We start from the raw sequence: 17,640 nt of genomic DNA on the forward strand, positions 1-17,640 counted from the left end.
ATTTCACATGGTATTGAATCAATGCCTGGGGATTTATTTCTCTTTAGTGATTTAATTGCATCTTTGACTTCAGCGAGTAAGACAGTAGGTTCTCTAGGGTAGTCAGAAGGCCACTGATTTTCTGCTGATACCTCGTTATTTTTATATAGCTCGCCACAGTAGTTTCGCCATGTTTCCAATAGTTCATCAGTATCGGTCTTTAAATTACCTTCCTTATCTATTACAGACCACATTTGAGGTTTAAATTCTCTGGTAAGGAGTTTGATCTTCTGGAATAAGTCCCTCGGTTCATTTCGACAACCATGTTCATCTATCTCTCTGCATATTTGAGAGATGTAATCAGCTTTATCTTTGCGGCACTGTTTTCTGATTTCTCTCGATAACGCTCTGTATTCATCGTTTGTTCCGTATCTAGTTTTATGTTCTTTTCTGCGTTGAATCACAGTCCACGTATTATCGGATATCCATGGCTTACGGCCAGTGGAAACCGCTGCCTCACAGTCTTTTGCAGCCTCGATTACCTTATCTTTGAGATAGATCCAAGTGCTCTCAGGGTCATTATCTACTTGGTCTAAAGAAAGAGCATCTTCTAGGTTTTGTTGGAAGTCATTGATTTTTTATGGACTTAGAGACATGACTTTTCTCTGGGGTGTTTTTTGGGGACTTTGAAACGAAGTCGAACGTTCAATACCAGGAGTTGATGATCGCTTCCACAGTCTGCGCCAGGATATGTTTTACAGTTGATGGACGACGACTTCCATCTTGATCTTATTAGGATGTAGTCTATTTGATTCCTTGTTCGGTTATATATCAACATTTAAAAAACTGGATTTTGCTCCAATAATTTTGAAAAAAAATAGAGTTGCAGGAAATGAAACCTTACAAAACGAAAGAAAATAGAAGTCTACGTTTCTACGTTTTAATTTTTTGGGGGGTTATGGATGGGGCTAGGGGTTTAAAAAAATTTTTGGTCGAATGCCTTTTGATGTAGAACATTTGGTTTTTTTTATTTCTAGAATATCGCTGGGAGCATTTTTCACTATCTTAACCGACTATTTAGACCCTTTAGTTTTATTTAGTGTAATAAAAGTTTGCTGAACAAGCAGCTTTGGCTCCCAATTTTTTTTTAATTGTTGTAATGTTCATATTTGGCTCTTTGGCTAAAAAGTTTACCGCCCACTGCTTTGGACGATACTTCAGGGAAATGAATATTCCAGGTATCTGACAACTTTTTTTAGTTATTGTAAACCTACAGGAAGAAAACTTACCTATTTTCTGCCAATAGTTTCGAGTCATTCTTTAATTTTTTTTTATTTTTTGCACCCCATTAAAAACTAAATAGTCAACATCAAATTACAGAATTTGATTTTTTATGACATTGGAAAAGATTCAAAATTGTGATTTGTGAAAGTTAAAAATCAATTTTTTGTTTCGCAAACTGCAAAATAACACAAAATTGTTGTTTGTTAATAACTGTTATTAAAATAACCTAGAACTTTGTTATTTCATCCAAAGTTGGGTATTGGAATACTTAACAAACCCTCAAAATTTTAGAATAACGATTTAATTAGTTTAAAAACTATTCTATTTGCTTATCCCAGAAACCTCTTTTGCAATAAAATTAGTTACTAATAGTCCAGAAAGCCACTGCGCATCTGCTAGGAAAAATATTCTGATTCGGATTTTTTGCCAAATCTTACTCAAAAAGGACTCCTTTTAACAAATTTGCATGTTGCCAGGACCAAAAGGTGATCAAAAAATTTTTAAACGTTTTTTTTTCCTAAAATTATTTTTTTTGCATGGAAAAATTTTTTTTAGGTTTTTTGGATCATTCCAAATAGAAAAAGTCTTTAGTGACTTTTCTCTAAATAATAGTCTTTGACATATAAGCGATTAAAAATTTAAAAATGCGAAATCGGCCATTTTAACCCTCAAAAACTATGTGAAAAACTGAAAATTTGAATGTTGCCAAGGTAAGTAAATATTCTTTAAACATCTATTGATGAAATCCCGAAGAGTTTTTTTGCAATACAATATTCAAAACTCCTTTGTTTTTTAATTGCTAATTAAGCGTGCGTGACACTATTTTCCACTGTTGCATGTGTATACAGTATGGTGCAAATGAAAGGAATAAATTCGTTTTTTCGTAAACCGGCGAATTTAAGGAAAAATCTCGAAACAGGTCGATTTTTTTTAAGTTATAATATTATGGCTTATATGGTCTACTAGTGACGTCATCCATCATGATTTTTTTAAATGAGAATAGGGGTCGTGTGCTAGCTCATTTGAAAGGTTCTTCAATTCTCTATTCAGTAATATCAACATTTACATAATTATTTATATAGGGTGTCCAAAAAAATTTTATTAAATTAAATTATTTGACAAAAAAAGAAGAATGAATGTAATTAATTTAATTCAAGATACGTTTTACTGCTTTTAAACATCAGAAAACAAGGTTAATTTCACAAATAAACATTGTTTTTCGCTTAAATTAAATGTTCAAACTTCCAAGAGGCAGGTGGCTGGCGGGAGTTGGCTTGAACACTGAATTTAATCGAAAAGCAATGTTTATTTGTGAAATAAACATTTTTTAGTTTTTGGGTAACAGTAAAATGTATTTTGAATTAAATAAATTACATACATTCCTCTTTTTTTTTCAAATAATTTAATTAAAAACTTTTTTTGGACACCCTGTATAAATAATTATGTAAATGTTTATATTACTGAATAGAGAATTAAAGAACCTTTCAAATGAGCTAGCACACGACCCCTCTATATATATATATATATATATATATATATATATATATATATATATATATATATATATATAACAGCGCTAACAGGCCTTATAGGCCTACGGCTTCTAAATTCTGGGTAATATTTCTCCGTTCTTTTCGGTCCTCTGCACTCTTTCTCCAGTCCTTTACCCCGATTTCTTCTAAATCCTTCTCTGCGGCCTCTAACCATCTCTTCCTTGGGCGACCTCGTCTCCTTTTTCCCAGTGTTCTGTCATTCAATATTCGTTTGACGTTTCTACTTTCTGGCATTCGAGTAATATGTCCCGGCCACCTAACTCTTTGGGCTCGTATTTTTGTCGTTATTTTTGGTCTCCTATACATCCTCATTACTTCTTCATTTGTTCGTCTCCTCCAGGTTTTCTCTGCTATCTGTATACCTCCAAAAATCTTTCTCAGGACCTTCCTTTCCCATATCTGTATCTTCTTCTCCTCTTGTTGATTCATTACCCACGTTACGCTCGCATACAACACTGTGGGCCGTATTATCGTTTCGTACATTCTGATTTTCGCGTTTATTGATACATTTTTTGCTTTTAATATCGTGTTTAAGGCACCCACAACTCGACTTCCCTTCAATAATCTTTTATCTATTTCTTTTTCTTCCCTTCCAGTATTGGTTACAGTCACTCCCAGGTATTCGAATTCTGATACTTCCTTAAATTTATACATATTCATCTCCTTCTCCTTTCAATTTTATATAGTTATCCTCTTTATTTATATTTCCTTTCATTACCATGTATTGTGTTTTTCCTTGGTTGATTCTTAATCCATACCTTTTTGCTTCCGCTTCAAACTTTTGGAATATTTTTTGGAGATGTTCCTTTGTTCTTGTTAGGGTGACTAGATCATCAGCGTAAGCTATAAACTGCTGTCTGTTGTTAAATTTAATATGGTACCGCTTGTACTAATTTTTATCCTTCTTACTATGTGCTCTAGTACCAAGTTAAATAAGTCTGTGGATAGAGGGTCACCCTCTTTCAGTCCTTTATTCACTGTGAATTGTTTTGAAAATTTTCCTTCCATTGTTATCCTGTTTTTTGTATTGTTGAGCGTCATTCTCACTAATTTAACCAGCTTTCCTGAAATACTTAAGGATCTCATTGCTTCATATAGCATATCTCGGTCTACTGAGTCGTAAGCCTGTTTAAAGTCAATGAACAACATGTGTAGTCCCAAATTTTGTTCGTAGCTGTTGTTCTGTATTAGTTTTAATAAACATATTTGATCTGTTGTTGATCTTCCTGGTCTAAAACCTCCTTGGTATTCTCCAACGATCTTATTTACCTCCTTTTGCAATCTATTTCGGATGATTTTTGCAAGTATTTTATAGGCCACTTCTAATAGCGATATTCCTCTATAATTTTCGCAACTTGTTTCATCACCTTTTTTGTAGATTGGACAGATGAGTGCATTGTTCCATTGTTGCGGCATTTCCTCTTTTTGCCAGACTGTTAATATTAGTCGGAAAATTTTCTCTTGCAGCTTTTGTCCTCCTGCTTTATAGATCTCTGCCGGAATTCCGCTTTCTCCTGCGCTTTTGTTACACGACCCCTATTCTCATTTAAAAAATCATCGATTACGTAATCACGTCCAGATGGATGACGTCACTAGTATACCATATATGCCACAATAGCATAACAAAAATAAAAATTGGCCTGTTTCGGGATTTTTCCTTAAAGTCGCCGGTTTACGAAAAACGAATTTATTTCTTTCATTTGCACCTTACTGTATACACATATGTAACGGTGGAAAATAGTGTCGCGCACGCTTGATTATCAATTAAAAAACAAAGGAGTTTTGAATATTGTATTGCAAAAAACTCTTCGGGATTTCATCAATCGATGTTTAAAGAATATCTACCTACCTTGGCAAAATTCAAATTTTCAGTTTTTCACATAGTTTTTGAGGGTTAAAAATGGCCGATTTCGCAATTATTCAATTTTTAATCGCTTATATGTCAAAAACTATCATTTTTAGAGAAAAGTCACTAAAGACATGTTCTGTTTGGAATGATCCAAAAAACCTAAAAAAAACTTTTTTCCATGCAAAAAAAATTATTTTAGGAAAAAAACAAAAAAAAACGTATAAAAAATTTTTGACCATCTTTTGGTCCTGGCAACATGCAAATTTGTTAAAAGGAGTCCTTTTTGAGTAAGATTGTGCAAAAAATCCGAATCAGAATATTTTTCCTAGCGGATGCGCAGTGACTTTCTGGACTATAAGAGTTAAACTAATAGACTAGGAGCCGGTATAGGTAAAATTTGCAAATCATTTTTGGCACGATAAGAGCCTATAACTTGAATAGTAGAACGTAAAAGAAAACGGTTGAACACTGTGCCGTCACTCTTTAGTGGCACATTCGTCGACAGTGGCGCATCAAACTTTCCACTTATGGACGGGATAAATAAATTAAATGGTACCCTCCCTCACCCCAGAATTCAATTTTTTTCTTTTTTTATGTTCTATGTGATTAAATAATAAGACTCGGCGTAATTTTAACCCACCACCTCCTTCCCCTACCATCAAAAACTTCATTTTTTGTTTTACTTTTTTAGGAGGGATGCAATCAATTTTAAAATTTCAAAAAATTCATAGGCGTAGTTGATGCTTTTACAAAATATGTCTATTTTTTATAGATCCGTATGTTCAGTGTACATAACCTCAAAATTTTTTTTTTAAAACGTATGACTTTTTTTAAAGGTGGCTTGAATTCTAATATTTTTTTCTATTTTGTGTATTTTATCAAACAATACGTTTTTAATTTTTTTTAGATATTTCTGTCAGGTTCGCCACCTTCAAAAATCCAATAAACTGTTTTTATGGGTTTTTTGGGGGGTTTGAACGTGTTTTTCCCATTTTCAAATGTTCCAAAGGACTCAGTTACTTCAATTTACATATTATAACCTATAAAAAAACATTAATTTGATCTATTTTGAAGTCTATAAACTAGGGAAAATCCCCAAAAAAACCCCAAAAACAGTTTTTTGGATTTTTGAAGGTGGCGAATCTTACGGAAAAATCTGAAAAAAAAATAAAAACATAGTGTTTCATAAAATACACAAAATAGAAAAAAAAAGATGTCCACCCATCTCCAAAAAAAAGTTTGTAATAAAGTAATGACACAAATTTCTTCAGGATCTTGTAGGGGGGACTTTAAACTTTGATTTGGTCATTCCTGGCTTTCATAATAATAATAATTTGTAACAGAGTTATTATCCTTGAAAAGGGCTATTTTCGCGTTTTTCAAATTTTAAATCGCGTATAACTCAACAACAATCAATTTTAGAGAAAAATCACAAGATACCTTTTTTGCTCAGAACGGCCTAAACGATCTAAAAAATTGTTCGAAGTGAAAATTTATTTTGTGAATTTGTTTAAAAAAATTGTTTAAATTCTTTGACCACGGTACCGCCTGGCACCCTCTGGATTTTTTATATGGACCTCACGGGGGCGACGATACAGCTGGACTAATAGGTATTTTTTCTTTAGATCTACAATAACTAAAAAAGTTATCAGATACCTGGATTATAAGTCCTGAGAAAAATCTTAATTGCCTGGGCTACAAGTTGTATTTTCACCCTCGTATTTACTGATGGCTTAAACTTTAATTAATACATTTGTGCTAATTCTAATTAACCGCCAAGTAAATTAATGACACCTGTCACTTCGTCAACCCTACTTCCTATGTGGTTGAGTGCGAGATTGTATTATTGGCAATCCTTACTGGTTTTAATAATGTATTTCCGGTTTTAGTAATCGTAGAGTTTATACGAAATGCTCTAATAAATCATTTGAATATATTATTAATTTTCTTAATATGCTTCCTAAAGTATCTTTCTAACATGGTTTTGAATTTTAACCATAAGTGTTCTTAGATCTTGGGGATCTCTTTACTACAACGTTAATATTTTACATAGTTATATATGCCTATTATAAATAGATACGTAAATCTGTCATCATCACATGAACTGGATTGATAGAGACGAATAAGTAGCCTATATTCGATAAAAACGACGTAATGAAGAAAAAGTAATGAGTTTTACCCCAAGAAGTCGTTGCATAAAAAATAAAAACGTAAGCAATTGGTGCTCCTGGTCCCCCTGGGCTAGTGTACATCGGCACTAGTTACTTAAAACAGGGTTAAAGATGTAAATGGCGCCGGAACTGTCCAAAAGGATCTCCCCGGCAAAAATGCCATACGATATTATTATTATTATTATTATTATTACCATTATTGGTAATTTTAAGATAAGTCTAGATAATTATGTATTTATTTCCGAAAAATTATTTGTAGTTGAATATTTTCACGGCCAACCTAATACAATTTCACGTATCTTTTGTTGCAATTAATGTTTGGCTTGAATCACTAATAACTTACAAATTAAAGCAGTTAGGTATAGGGAATGCTTAAGAAATAAAAAAGTACCATAAAATATCATTTCATTACAATACTAAAATATAGGGTGTTCTATTTAAGAAAACTCAGAAAATACTCATTCCTAGTTTCGACCAACCCTGTATACTAAAATTCAACATGTAGTTATACTAATTAATAATTTTTAACAATAGTAGACTGTATAAAAAATCATTTGAACATGCAAAAAAGTTTTTGATGTCAAACTACTACAATTCTACAGGGTGTGAATGTTGCTACGAAATTACGAAAAAAAACGTAATTATCTTTTAAACTACCCTGTCTAACATTACAAAACCTCATATTTTAAGAAAGAAGACATCAAGGAGAATCCAAAAATGTAAAAATATATAGGATGTCCCATTTAAAAAACGAAGTAATAAGCAACTTCCGGTATAAACGGAAGTAGCAAACGGATGATGATATTCTCATTAAATAGATTACTCTTCAAAACCCCTTCATTCAAATTTTCATGATTCTGTTGCTTGTAGTTCTCGAGATATTTTTAATAAGCCGTCTATCTGCCGCACCCTGTATATGTATATGTATATGTATATGTATATGTATATGTATATGTATATGTATATGTATATGTATATGTATATGTATATGTATATGTATATGTATATGTATATGTATATGTATATGTATATGTATATGTATATGTATATGTATATGTATATGTATATGTATATGTATATGTATATGTATATGTATATGTATATGTATATGTATATGTATATGTATATGTATATGTATATGTATATGTATATGTATATGTATATGTATATGTATATGTATATGTATATGTATATGTATATGTATATGTATATGTATATGTATATGTATATGTATATGTATTTATATACTTGTATATACGTATAAATAATAGACGTATCTTAATACCACATTGTTTAAATTATTTCAGCTTCCAAGCGCAAGCAGCGTCAGTTCAAAATAATTTACAAAGCAGGGGCAGCTTTGCTGATGCGGGAGACTCCTCTTATGGGGGTGGATACGGAGGGTCATTTAGTACTGGAAATGGAAATGGTCAATCATTTGGGGGATCCTTCTCAAGTGGGTTTCCAGGAGCTGGTGGTGGTCCTGGATACCAATTTATACCAGGACCTTCTGTAACTGGGTCGTTTACTCCAGATGCCAATGGCGCCTCCGCTTTTGGAGTCATTGGACCAGGAGGTATTCAACAAGGAGCTTCTGTTTTTCCCGAAAATGCTGTAAGTGTTGAATGTCCTAAAACCATGTTATTATTGATTGTTTATTATTTTAATGATAGATAGTGATTTTTCATTTTTAAATCATTCTTGACAATAAGCTTCTTTACTTCATTACTTTTACTATCTTTTAGAGATATATCTCCTGTCATGCATGCCAGATTTATCCATCCAATGCAGATCGCCATGATTAGAGAAATCTAAGAATTTGAGGATATAATTGCGTAACACGGAATAGTTGGAAAGTTCTTCTACTTGTTCTATCAATTTCGCTAATGTTATTTCTTTTATTAACGTTTCGACGCCCAAATCGGGTGCCGTTGTCAAAATACAAAATATTACTAAAATAAACTAAAGTGTTGTTGCTAAGCAAAAAAATTCTTCTAATAATTTATTTAATCTCACTCATTTATATTGGCAATTCAGACATATATTATACATTTTAAAGTAGAAGACTTTAAAATGATATTGCCAATATTTATGAGTTGCGTTCCTGGGACGACTTACTGAAAGATAGTTCATTCGATTACATGAAATTAACCATGTTATTTCTTTAACATAAGTTTTCAGTTTTATTATGTTATTTAGCATTCTCACTGCTATATTATATAGTGTACATACAGAATAGATCAATGAGTTATTCAAAGACAATAGAACAGACCAGATGGAATTGGAAATAGAAAATGGTGTGGTGTTAAAAATATTCATCATCATCATTATGGTACTAGAGTCCTTAAAGGATCTCGACCTTCTCAAGCTTTTTGCATCATTCTGCTCTGTCCATTTTTTGGATTTTTCAGTTGGCAACATCGATCTTTCCAGCATCCTGTGTTACCCTGTCTATTCACCCCAGCTTTGGTCTAACCCGTCTTCTCATTCCCACCGGTTGCACTGTTAGAATATTTTTTATCATGTTGGATTCCGGGGCTTGGGCTATGTGTCTTGCCCTCTTCAGACGGTTTCACTTGATTGTAGTGGTAATATGTTTTCCACCCAACTTATGCTTGTAAATATTCCGTTTTCAAAGGCCGCTCCGAATATCTTGCATAGTACCTTTGTTTCAAAAATCGATAGAGAGTATTCTTTTATTTTGGTTAGGGTACATGTCTGTATAATCCATAAGGGAGAACGGAGACTATCATGTTTTATACAGTCTGATACGAGTTTGTTAGCTAAGTAGGTACTTTGATAGATCATAATAACATACGCGCAATAATTATAATTCGCCTTTTTATATGTGTTTTTATTGGGGTTAACCAATGTCCGTAGATATATAAACACTTTGACATTATAAAGATAGTATGGCATAAAACAAACAGAAAAAATGGCACAGCAGTAGGTCCAGACCAAATCCTAGTAGAAAACTTAAAATGCATAAATTATGAAACCTTAGACATTATAGTAGGACATAAACCGAAACAATGGTTACTCTCCACCATTTGCGCAATGATTATAAATGCAAACGCTTAAGACTGCAGTGAATACAGAACAATATCATTTAATAAGTCATGTTCTCACAGTATTCTTGAAAATGCTGGTATAAATGAAAAACTGGAAGAACGAATTGATGATGGTCAGTTTGGGTTCAAAAAGGGACTAGGAACCAGAGAGGCGTTACTTGCTTTTAATGTGATAGTTCAAAGATGCATGGATATGAATGTGGATAGTGGATATGTATGTTTGTTACGTTGATTTTGAAAAATCATTTGACAAAGTAAGACATTCAAAAGAAGGTAAGAAAACATAGATAAGATCGACATTTACTGGAATAACAAACCTTTACTGGAATCAAAGAGCCACAAATTGTAATAGGTAGCGAGCCCAGTTCAGAAATTGAAATCAAGACAGGAGTTACGCAGGGATGTGTTATGTCTACATTACTGTTCAATGTATATAGTGAACTCATTTTTGGAAAAGCATTAATTTTGAAGGTGAATGAATAATTGATGGACGAGTATAAATATAACAACATAAGATATGCAGATGACACTGTGATGATGGCAAACTCTGCTGAACAACTCCAATTACTAGTAAACAAAACAAACAGTTTCTGTGAAAAATATGGACTAAAAATGAATATAAAAAAAAGAATGTGTGTGTACTTTGTACGCACGTAAGAAGTTATACTTCTATTATAATATAATTTCAACGAAATAAATATACCTACTTAACAGTAACAATACAAAAAATTAACAATAATTACCAAAAATAAACCAAAACTTAACAATGCCAAATATTAAAAAAAAAAGAAAAAATATGAATCGTCCGGGATTTGAACCCGCAATCTCGCGATTTTTTGATCTCTGGTCCAATGCTCTACCAACAAGGCCATCAAGCCGCATGCTACTTACCTTTCAGATATACATAATTATACATCACGGTGACAAGTGAAATATAAAAATAGATGTTTTATTATTTTACGTCCAAGGAAGACAAATCCAAAGATACAAAATTATAATAAAAAACCTTTTAAACCACCCTTTTCAAATTGCGCAAGTTGTACTATTAATATTAATGTTAATAAATGAAATATAAATATTTTGACGTTTCACAATTTGACAATTCACTTTTAACTGCAGTGCCTTAAAAATGTTAAAGCACTAGTGCCTGAAAATACCATTTTTAACGCTCCTATGGAGTCCTAAAAATTGCATTTTTAACACGTTTGTAGAAAAATATATTTAAAAACACTAATATATTCTTTCCACACCTTTTCTGGACTGATACATACATAAATTAAAACATTTTGAAGTATAACTTCAAAAATATAATATGAAAACTATTTAAAAAGGCAGTATAACTATTAACTAATCTTTGTTGTTTCTCTTCCCACAAATTTTAAAACGCAACAACCATACATAACCAAACCGTCAACCGTCCAAACCACAGCTGCGCTACAGCTGCCATATTGGATAATTTTTGACATGTCATTTGAACATCCAATCAGAACAAAGTTATAATGCGCATGCGCCGGGATCGTAGGTTTTAACATATAAAAATTCACCCTCATATCGCGCGTAAAGAAGTATAACTTCAAAAAGACTAAATATATGATAATAACATAGAAAATAAATTATAATATAATTACATACCGATAGAGAGATAGATATAAATATTCGGGAGATTAACCGATAGAAAGAGCTAGAGAAAGAGAAAAATTGCAAATACCTGGGAACCTGAATTTCTGAAAATAATGGTCAAATAACAAAAATAAGGACCAGAATAGAAATAGCAAGAAATGTTTTAGTAAAAAATGAAAACAACTTTCTGTAATAAAGACCTTACATTAGATCTAAGAGTAAAGGTTTCTACATATTATCATGCACTCATCGTTTCCGGCACGTAGCGTAGGCTCCGAAAAACCTGATTTTACAAAGAAGTGTCTGATACGATACGTTCCAGACAGTGTGAATTGTTCATATTTAAAACCATTAAAATTAATATTTTTCGGAAACTAAACGCTACGTGTTGGAAACGATGAGTGCATGATAATATGTAGAAATAGAAACCTTAGGAATTCTCAAGTGTTTCAGATTAGGGCCGTAACTACCATTGGGGCAACCGGGGCAGTGCCCCGGGGCCCCCGGCCAAGAGGGCCCCTGCAGGTGGCATAGATTGTAATGAGGTCAAATAAACTTTTAAAGTACTTTCAGTCAAGTTCTGAACAATTTTTTGTTTCTGAATTAATTCTAACAACTTCCATGATCGATTTTAACCTGGTTCACCTGCACCATTATAAAAAGTTTTGTCTCAAAATCTCTTCATAAAGGCACCTTATTTTCTTTGCTTTTAAACCACAAAGCAGCTCCGTCCTTTAGATGGCTTCCTATAATTTCTTTGCAGTCTTCGAAGTTCAGTATATGTTGGAATTTGTTTTTTAAGATTCTAATGGAAGGTATCGGATATCACTTTCTAAATTAAATCCCCGCCAAATTGAATTCTGCTCTCATTAGAGCTGTATACAATTACTTTCTGACAGTGTCCTCCTTTTTGACATTATCCTATCTCCTTCAATTTTTCTTCCACTTTTTCCATATCGAGTTTTAACGCATTCTAGAATTTTCTTCCACCTTTTTCAATTTTCTGTATCTTCTCAGCAATCTGGTTTACTTCTTACTGCATTTTCTCTAAATAAACCTTTATATCTTCATATTTTTCCAACTCCCAACGAACAGTAATGTTAACATTACTGTTCGTTGGGAGGCACTGAAGTCCTCATACCAATCTGAAAGATGTTTCTCGAAACTGACTCTAAAATCTCTCAATCCAACACGCTGCCGCGCTGGGCTGAAAGATTTGATGCAGCCAATACATTGAAACACAGATTTTGCGATGTTTTGAAGTGCCTTTCAAGTCTAGTTCTGACAAGTAACAAAAGAAATAAAAGAGACGAAGCAACACAACTGAAAAAAAGAAATTAGAATAAATCAAATTTGTTTTGTTACTAGTTGTGCAAAATAAAATCCTTGAAATCCTCAATATAGTCTCGAAAACACTGCATTCAAAATCTTTGGACCTTTTAACAGCTTACAGTTTACTTGAAGGGAGCCTCTTAAAACTAACTGAAATAAGAGGACAATTTGAAACCTTCTTTGAAGTGGCTTTAAATATGTATCAACATTGGGGAATACCATTAGGGTTCGCTCCAAAAAGAATGCAGAAGACGAAAAAACATTTCGATGAACTGTGCGAAGATAAAAGACTTCAACATCCCAAGTCATGCTTTAGAGTAACCGTGTTTTACTCAGTGATCGACACATTATGCCATTATCTAGACCAGCGGTTTTCAACCTTTTTTAGCTTGAGGCACACTAACTTAAAAACTGGTTCAGCCAGGGCACACTTGGGTAAATAATCTCTATAATGGTAGTGAGTATAATCAAATATCGCGGCACACCTACAGGGACTTCAGGGCACACCAGTGTGCCGCGGCACACTGGTTGGGAACCTCTGATCTAGACACTTGCTTTCAAGGAATGAAAGCAGTGTAAGATACGTACCGAATTGTTCAACCTGATTTTGTTTTAAATGCCAACGAGTAAGACCTTCAAAACAAAGCAATCAACTTCGTAAAACGTTTTCCAGATAAGAGATGGAGTGTTTACCACCCCTTCCTCTGGGGGCTAAACCCCGATACCCCCAATAGGGGGCCCCCAGATCACGTTTTCCCCGGGGCCCCCAACATCGTAGTTACGGCCCTGTTTCATATACTAAAATATGGGCCTGAAAGCTGGATACTAAAGCAAGAGCACATAAATTAAGCTGCAGTCATTTTAAATGTAGTGTTATAGAAAGAGGCTTAGATACATGGACACAGAAGAAAACAAACATGGAAGTATTGAGAGAAATGAGCAAAGAATACTAAATAATTAACACAATAAAAATAAGAAAATTACAGTATCTGGGGCACGTAATGATAGGAGAGCGATGTGAAATGCTAAGATTGATCATACATTATGGAAGGAGAATGGGAAGGAGTGTATGGTTGAAATTTTTAAGGAACTGGTTTTAATGCAGCTCGATAGAGCTCTTTAAAGCAACGGTAGATATAGTAAAGATCGTGATAATGATATCCAATCTCCGATTGGCAGACGGTACTGAAAGAAGAAGGAAAATTTATTTTGTGTTTTATTTATTCAGCAGATAATTTCTAGACTTTCATATTTTTTTGTTTCTAGTAACTTTAACGTATGTAAAATTATCAATGTAATTAAAATTAATTAATATACTCATTCAATGTGAACGTAATTTTTCGAGTCACTTTTAATTACATAAGTAATTTAATATATTAAATATTATTTTTATTTATTTTCTAGAATGCTCCCAACGTAAATGTAAGGTTCTCCTCAGATCAACCAGATGGATTCAAAAGTGTCTATACATCAAGTTCCAGCTACACCACCAACGTGGATGGGAAGCCTAAAACTGTCCAAAAGTCCTCTACGACTGTGAATGACAATGGAAAAGTCACAACGTACGAAGCTCACAATCCATAAGAAAATAATTTTAATAATTATTAATGAAAAATTAAAATTATTTTCTTGTTTATTCAATATTTTGTTCGTTTATTTGAATTAATTTTTTATCCAGTATACCCAATAAAAAATATCTACATATATAGTTTCAGTATTTAAATTATAAATAGGCGATATTTTGTGTGTATAATAAAAGTAATTTCTAATAAATAGTTTCCATTCATTGCACAAATTTAAGGAATACCTGATAGGCTATCAAAGAAGAATACTAATGTTATAGTCAAAGCTCGAAATAAGTTACAGCTTCGGCCTTTGACTAGTCAAACCTAGGAGAGACGGAGTTGGTCAGGCAAAGGTCGAAATTTAATTTTATGAAATCGGGGTTTGACTAGCCAAACTCCGATCAGCTATTTAAATGTCGTAATTTGTTAGATTAGATAAAACGTCATTTTTTAATTTTAATGTTTATTATTATTATTATATTGTCGTAATTAAAATAATAAAATATTAAAACAAAAAGAAAAGTTGGTTTAGATTTTGACTTATTTGATTTTCGAAAAAAAAATATTGTTTATTCTCACATGCTGAGGCATTATGGCATTTAGAGTTTCACAATACATTAGACCTTTTGCACTTACATAATTTTAAAGAGCATTTCTTATTGCAGTAGCAGTTTATAAAGCCTTGTCCTCCAAATTTAAAATCTTTTGTAGTAATTTCTCTTCGAGACAGCTTCACGTCTGGAAAATCTTCGACATTAAGAAAATTCTCTTTGCATTCTCTTATTTGATTTCTTGAAAAAGTGTGTATTGCGTATTTCGTACCAACTCTATATAAACCGTCCTCCTTTCCGTATAAAGGAAAGGAGATATGCTACCAAGATTATATTGGTAAACACAGCATTCACAACGTTACTAATGATAATGGCTTAAGACTTATTAGTATGGCAGCTTCCAAAGACTTAATTGTGGGAAGTACATGTTTTAATCATAAGAATATCCATAAAACAACTTGGATATCACCAAATGGACACACCATAAATCAAATTGACCATGTTATAAAATTGACAGAAGGCATTTTACAAACCTAATGGACGTCAGAAGTTACAGAGGCGCAAATATTGACTCAGACCATTTCATGGTAGGGGCCAAGTTACGACAAAGAATTTCCAATGCCAAGAAAGAAAGGAGGACTAGACAAGTAAAATATAATTTACATATGCTAAAAAATGAAAACATAGAGAAACAGTTCCAGTCACATATAAAAGAAACCCTAGAACACACCTGGGCAGTCGACCAGTCAAGCACGTAAATGTGGAACAACTGCAAGGAGGCTCTGAAATTAGCAGCCGAAAGCACATTAGGAATATCCCGAACCCAAGAAAGAAACGACTGGTTCGACCAAGACTGCAAAAAGTAACAGATGAGAAGAACGAGGCATTCAGGACCATGCAACAACGGAAAACTAGGACAAGAATAGATAGATATAAAAACTTAAGGAGAGAGGAAAAACGCATACACCGAAAAAAGAAACGAGACTCGGAAAATGACATATTAGAACGGCTCAAAAGCCATATGAGTCACGGAGAAACAAGAAAGTTCTATCATCAAATAAATATTATTAGAAAAGAATTCAAACCGAGAGTCAACTAGTGTAATGATAAGGAAGGTAACTTACTTACCAACAAAGAGGATATTCTGTTACGATGGGTAGAACACTTTAGAGAGTTACTGGAAGGGGAACCTACTAACAATGTAGAGCTGGAATACCGAAATGAGGAACTCGTGGAGCCCCCCTCGGTAGAAGAAGTGAAAATATCTATAGAAAAACTAAGAAGCCACAAATCCCCAGGCAGCGATGGCATCCCAGCAGAGTTATTTAAGCACGGTGGAGAGCAGCTCACCAAGGTGATGCGAGAAATTGTTTGTAAAATTTGGTCTGAGGAGCAAATGCCCGAAGAATGAAGCTTAGGCTTAATATGCCCGTTACACAAAAAGGGAAACCAACTGGAATGCAATAATTACCGCGGAATAACTCTCCTAAATACAGCATACAAGATATTGTCAAACATTTTGCACGAGAGATTGAAGCCTTATACCGAAACGTTTCTAGGAGAATATCAGGCAGGATTCAGGCGTGGACGTTCAACCATTAACCAGATCTTTACACTACGACAGATCCTGGAAAAAGCGCAAGAGTTGAACATAGATATGTACCATATTTTTGTCGATTTTAAAGCTGCTTATGACAGTGTATTACGACCAAGTCTCTACAACGCTATGAATGAGTTAGGAATCCCAAAAAAACTCATATGTATCATAAAAGTGGCAATGGCGAAGATGATATCAGCAGTAAAAATTCAAAACGACTCATCAACCCCATTTGAAATACATAGGGGGTTAAGACAGGGAGATGCGCTGGCGTGTCAACTTTTTAATGTAGCATTAGAAAAAGTCGTACGAGACGCTAATATATATCAGGGGAACAATATTCAATAGATCTGTCCAAATTCTAGCATATGCAGACGATGTGGACATTATAACAAGAACCAGAGCGAGAACTGAGGAAATCCTAATCGAGCTAGTAGCAGCAGCAGAACGAATGGGGTTACATATACATCGAAATAAAACAAAATTCATGGCGACTAACACAAACACAAGAGCTAGAAATGATGACGCAGATCTAATCATCAATAACCAAAACTTCGAAGCGGTCAAAGAGTTCATATATCTAGGGACATCGGTTAACCCCAATAATAACACATCAGAGGAAATAAAAAGACGAATTTTAATTGCAAACAGGTGTTATCATAGTCTATCAAAGCACTTAGCTAACAAACGTCTGTCTCAAAAACTCGTATAAGGCTGTATAGAACATTGATAGTCCCCGTTCTCACATATGGATCAGAGACATGGACGCTAACTAAAACAGATGAACCCGCTCTGTCGATTTTTGAAAGAAAGGTGCTACGCAAGATATTCGGAGCGGTCTGTGAGAACGGAATATGGAGGCGTAGATATAACTTTGAACTGCAGAATATCTACAAGCATACGTTTGGTGGAAAAGATATTATCACTATAATTAAGCGAAACCGCCTGCAGTGGGCAGGACATGTAGCCCGGGCCCCTGAATCGAACATGATAAAAGAGATTCTAACAGCGCAACCCGTGGGAATGAGAAGACGGGGTAGACCAAAGCTGAGGTGGATGGACGGGGTA

The 17,640-nt window shown here is 33.7% G+C and overlaps 1 protein-coding gene across 2 annotated transcripts in view; it reads left to right on the plus strand.

Annotated features, from left to right (window-relative positions):
* The window catches only part of LOC114333962 (keratin, type I cytoskeletal 9), a 102,801-nt gene extending 88,169 nt beyond the window's left edge, over positions 1–14,632 (plus strand). For both annotated transcript variants that reach the window (XM_028283962.2, XM_028283963.2), the window contains 2 exons: positions 8,144–8,450; positions 14,264–14,632. In XM_028283962.2, coding sequence (XP_028139763.1) covers positions 8,144–8,450; positions 14,264–14,443 — 487 coding nt within the window. In that variant the 3' untranslated portion in view covers positions 14,444–14,632. The remainder of the gene's footprint in view (positions 1–8,143; positions 8,451–14,263) is intronic.
* The last annotated feature ends 3,008 nt before the right edge of the window (positions 14,633–17,640 follow it).

This window comes from Diabrotica virgifera, chromosome 10, assembly GCF_917563875.1.
Source record: "Diabrotica virgifera virgifera chromosome 10, PGI_DIABVI_V3a".
NCBI classification, from domain to species: domain Eukaryota; kingdom Metazoa; phylum Arthropoda; class Insecta; order Coleoptera; family Chrysomelidae; genus Diabrotica; species Diabrotica virgifera.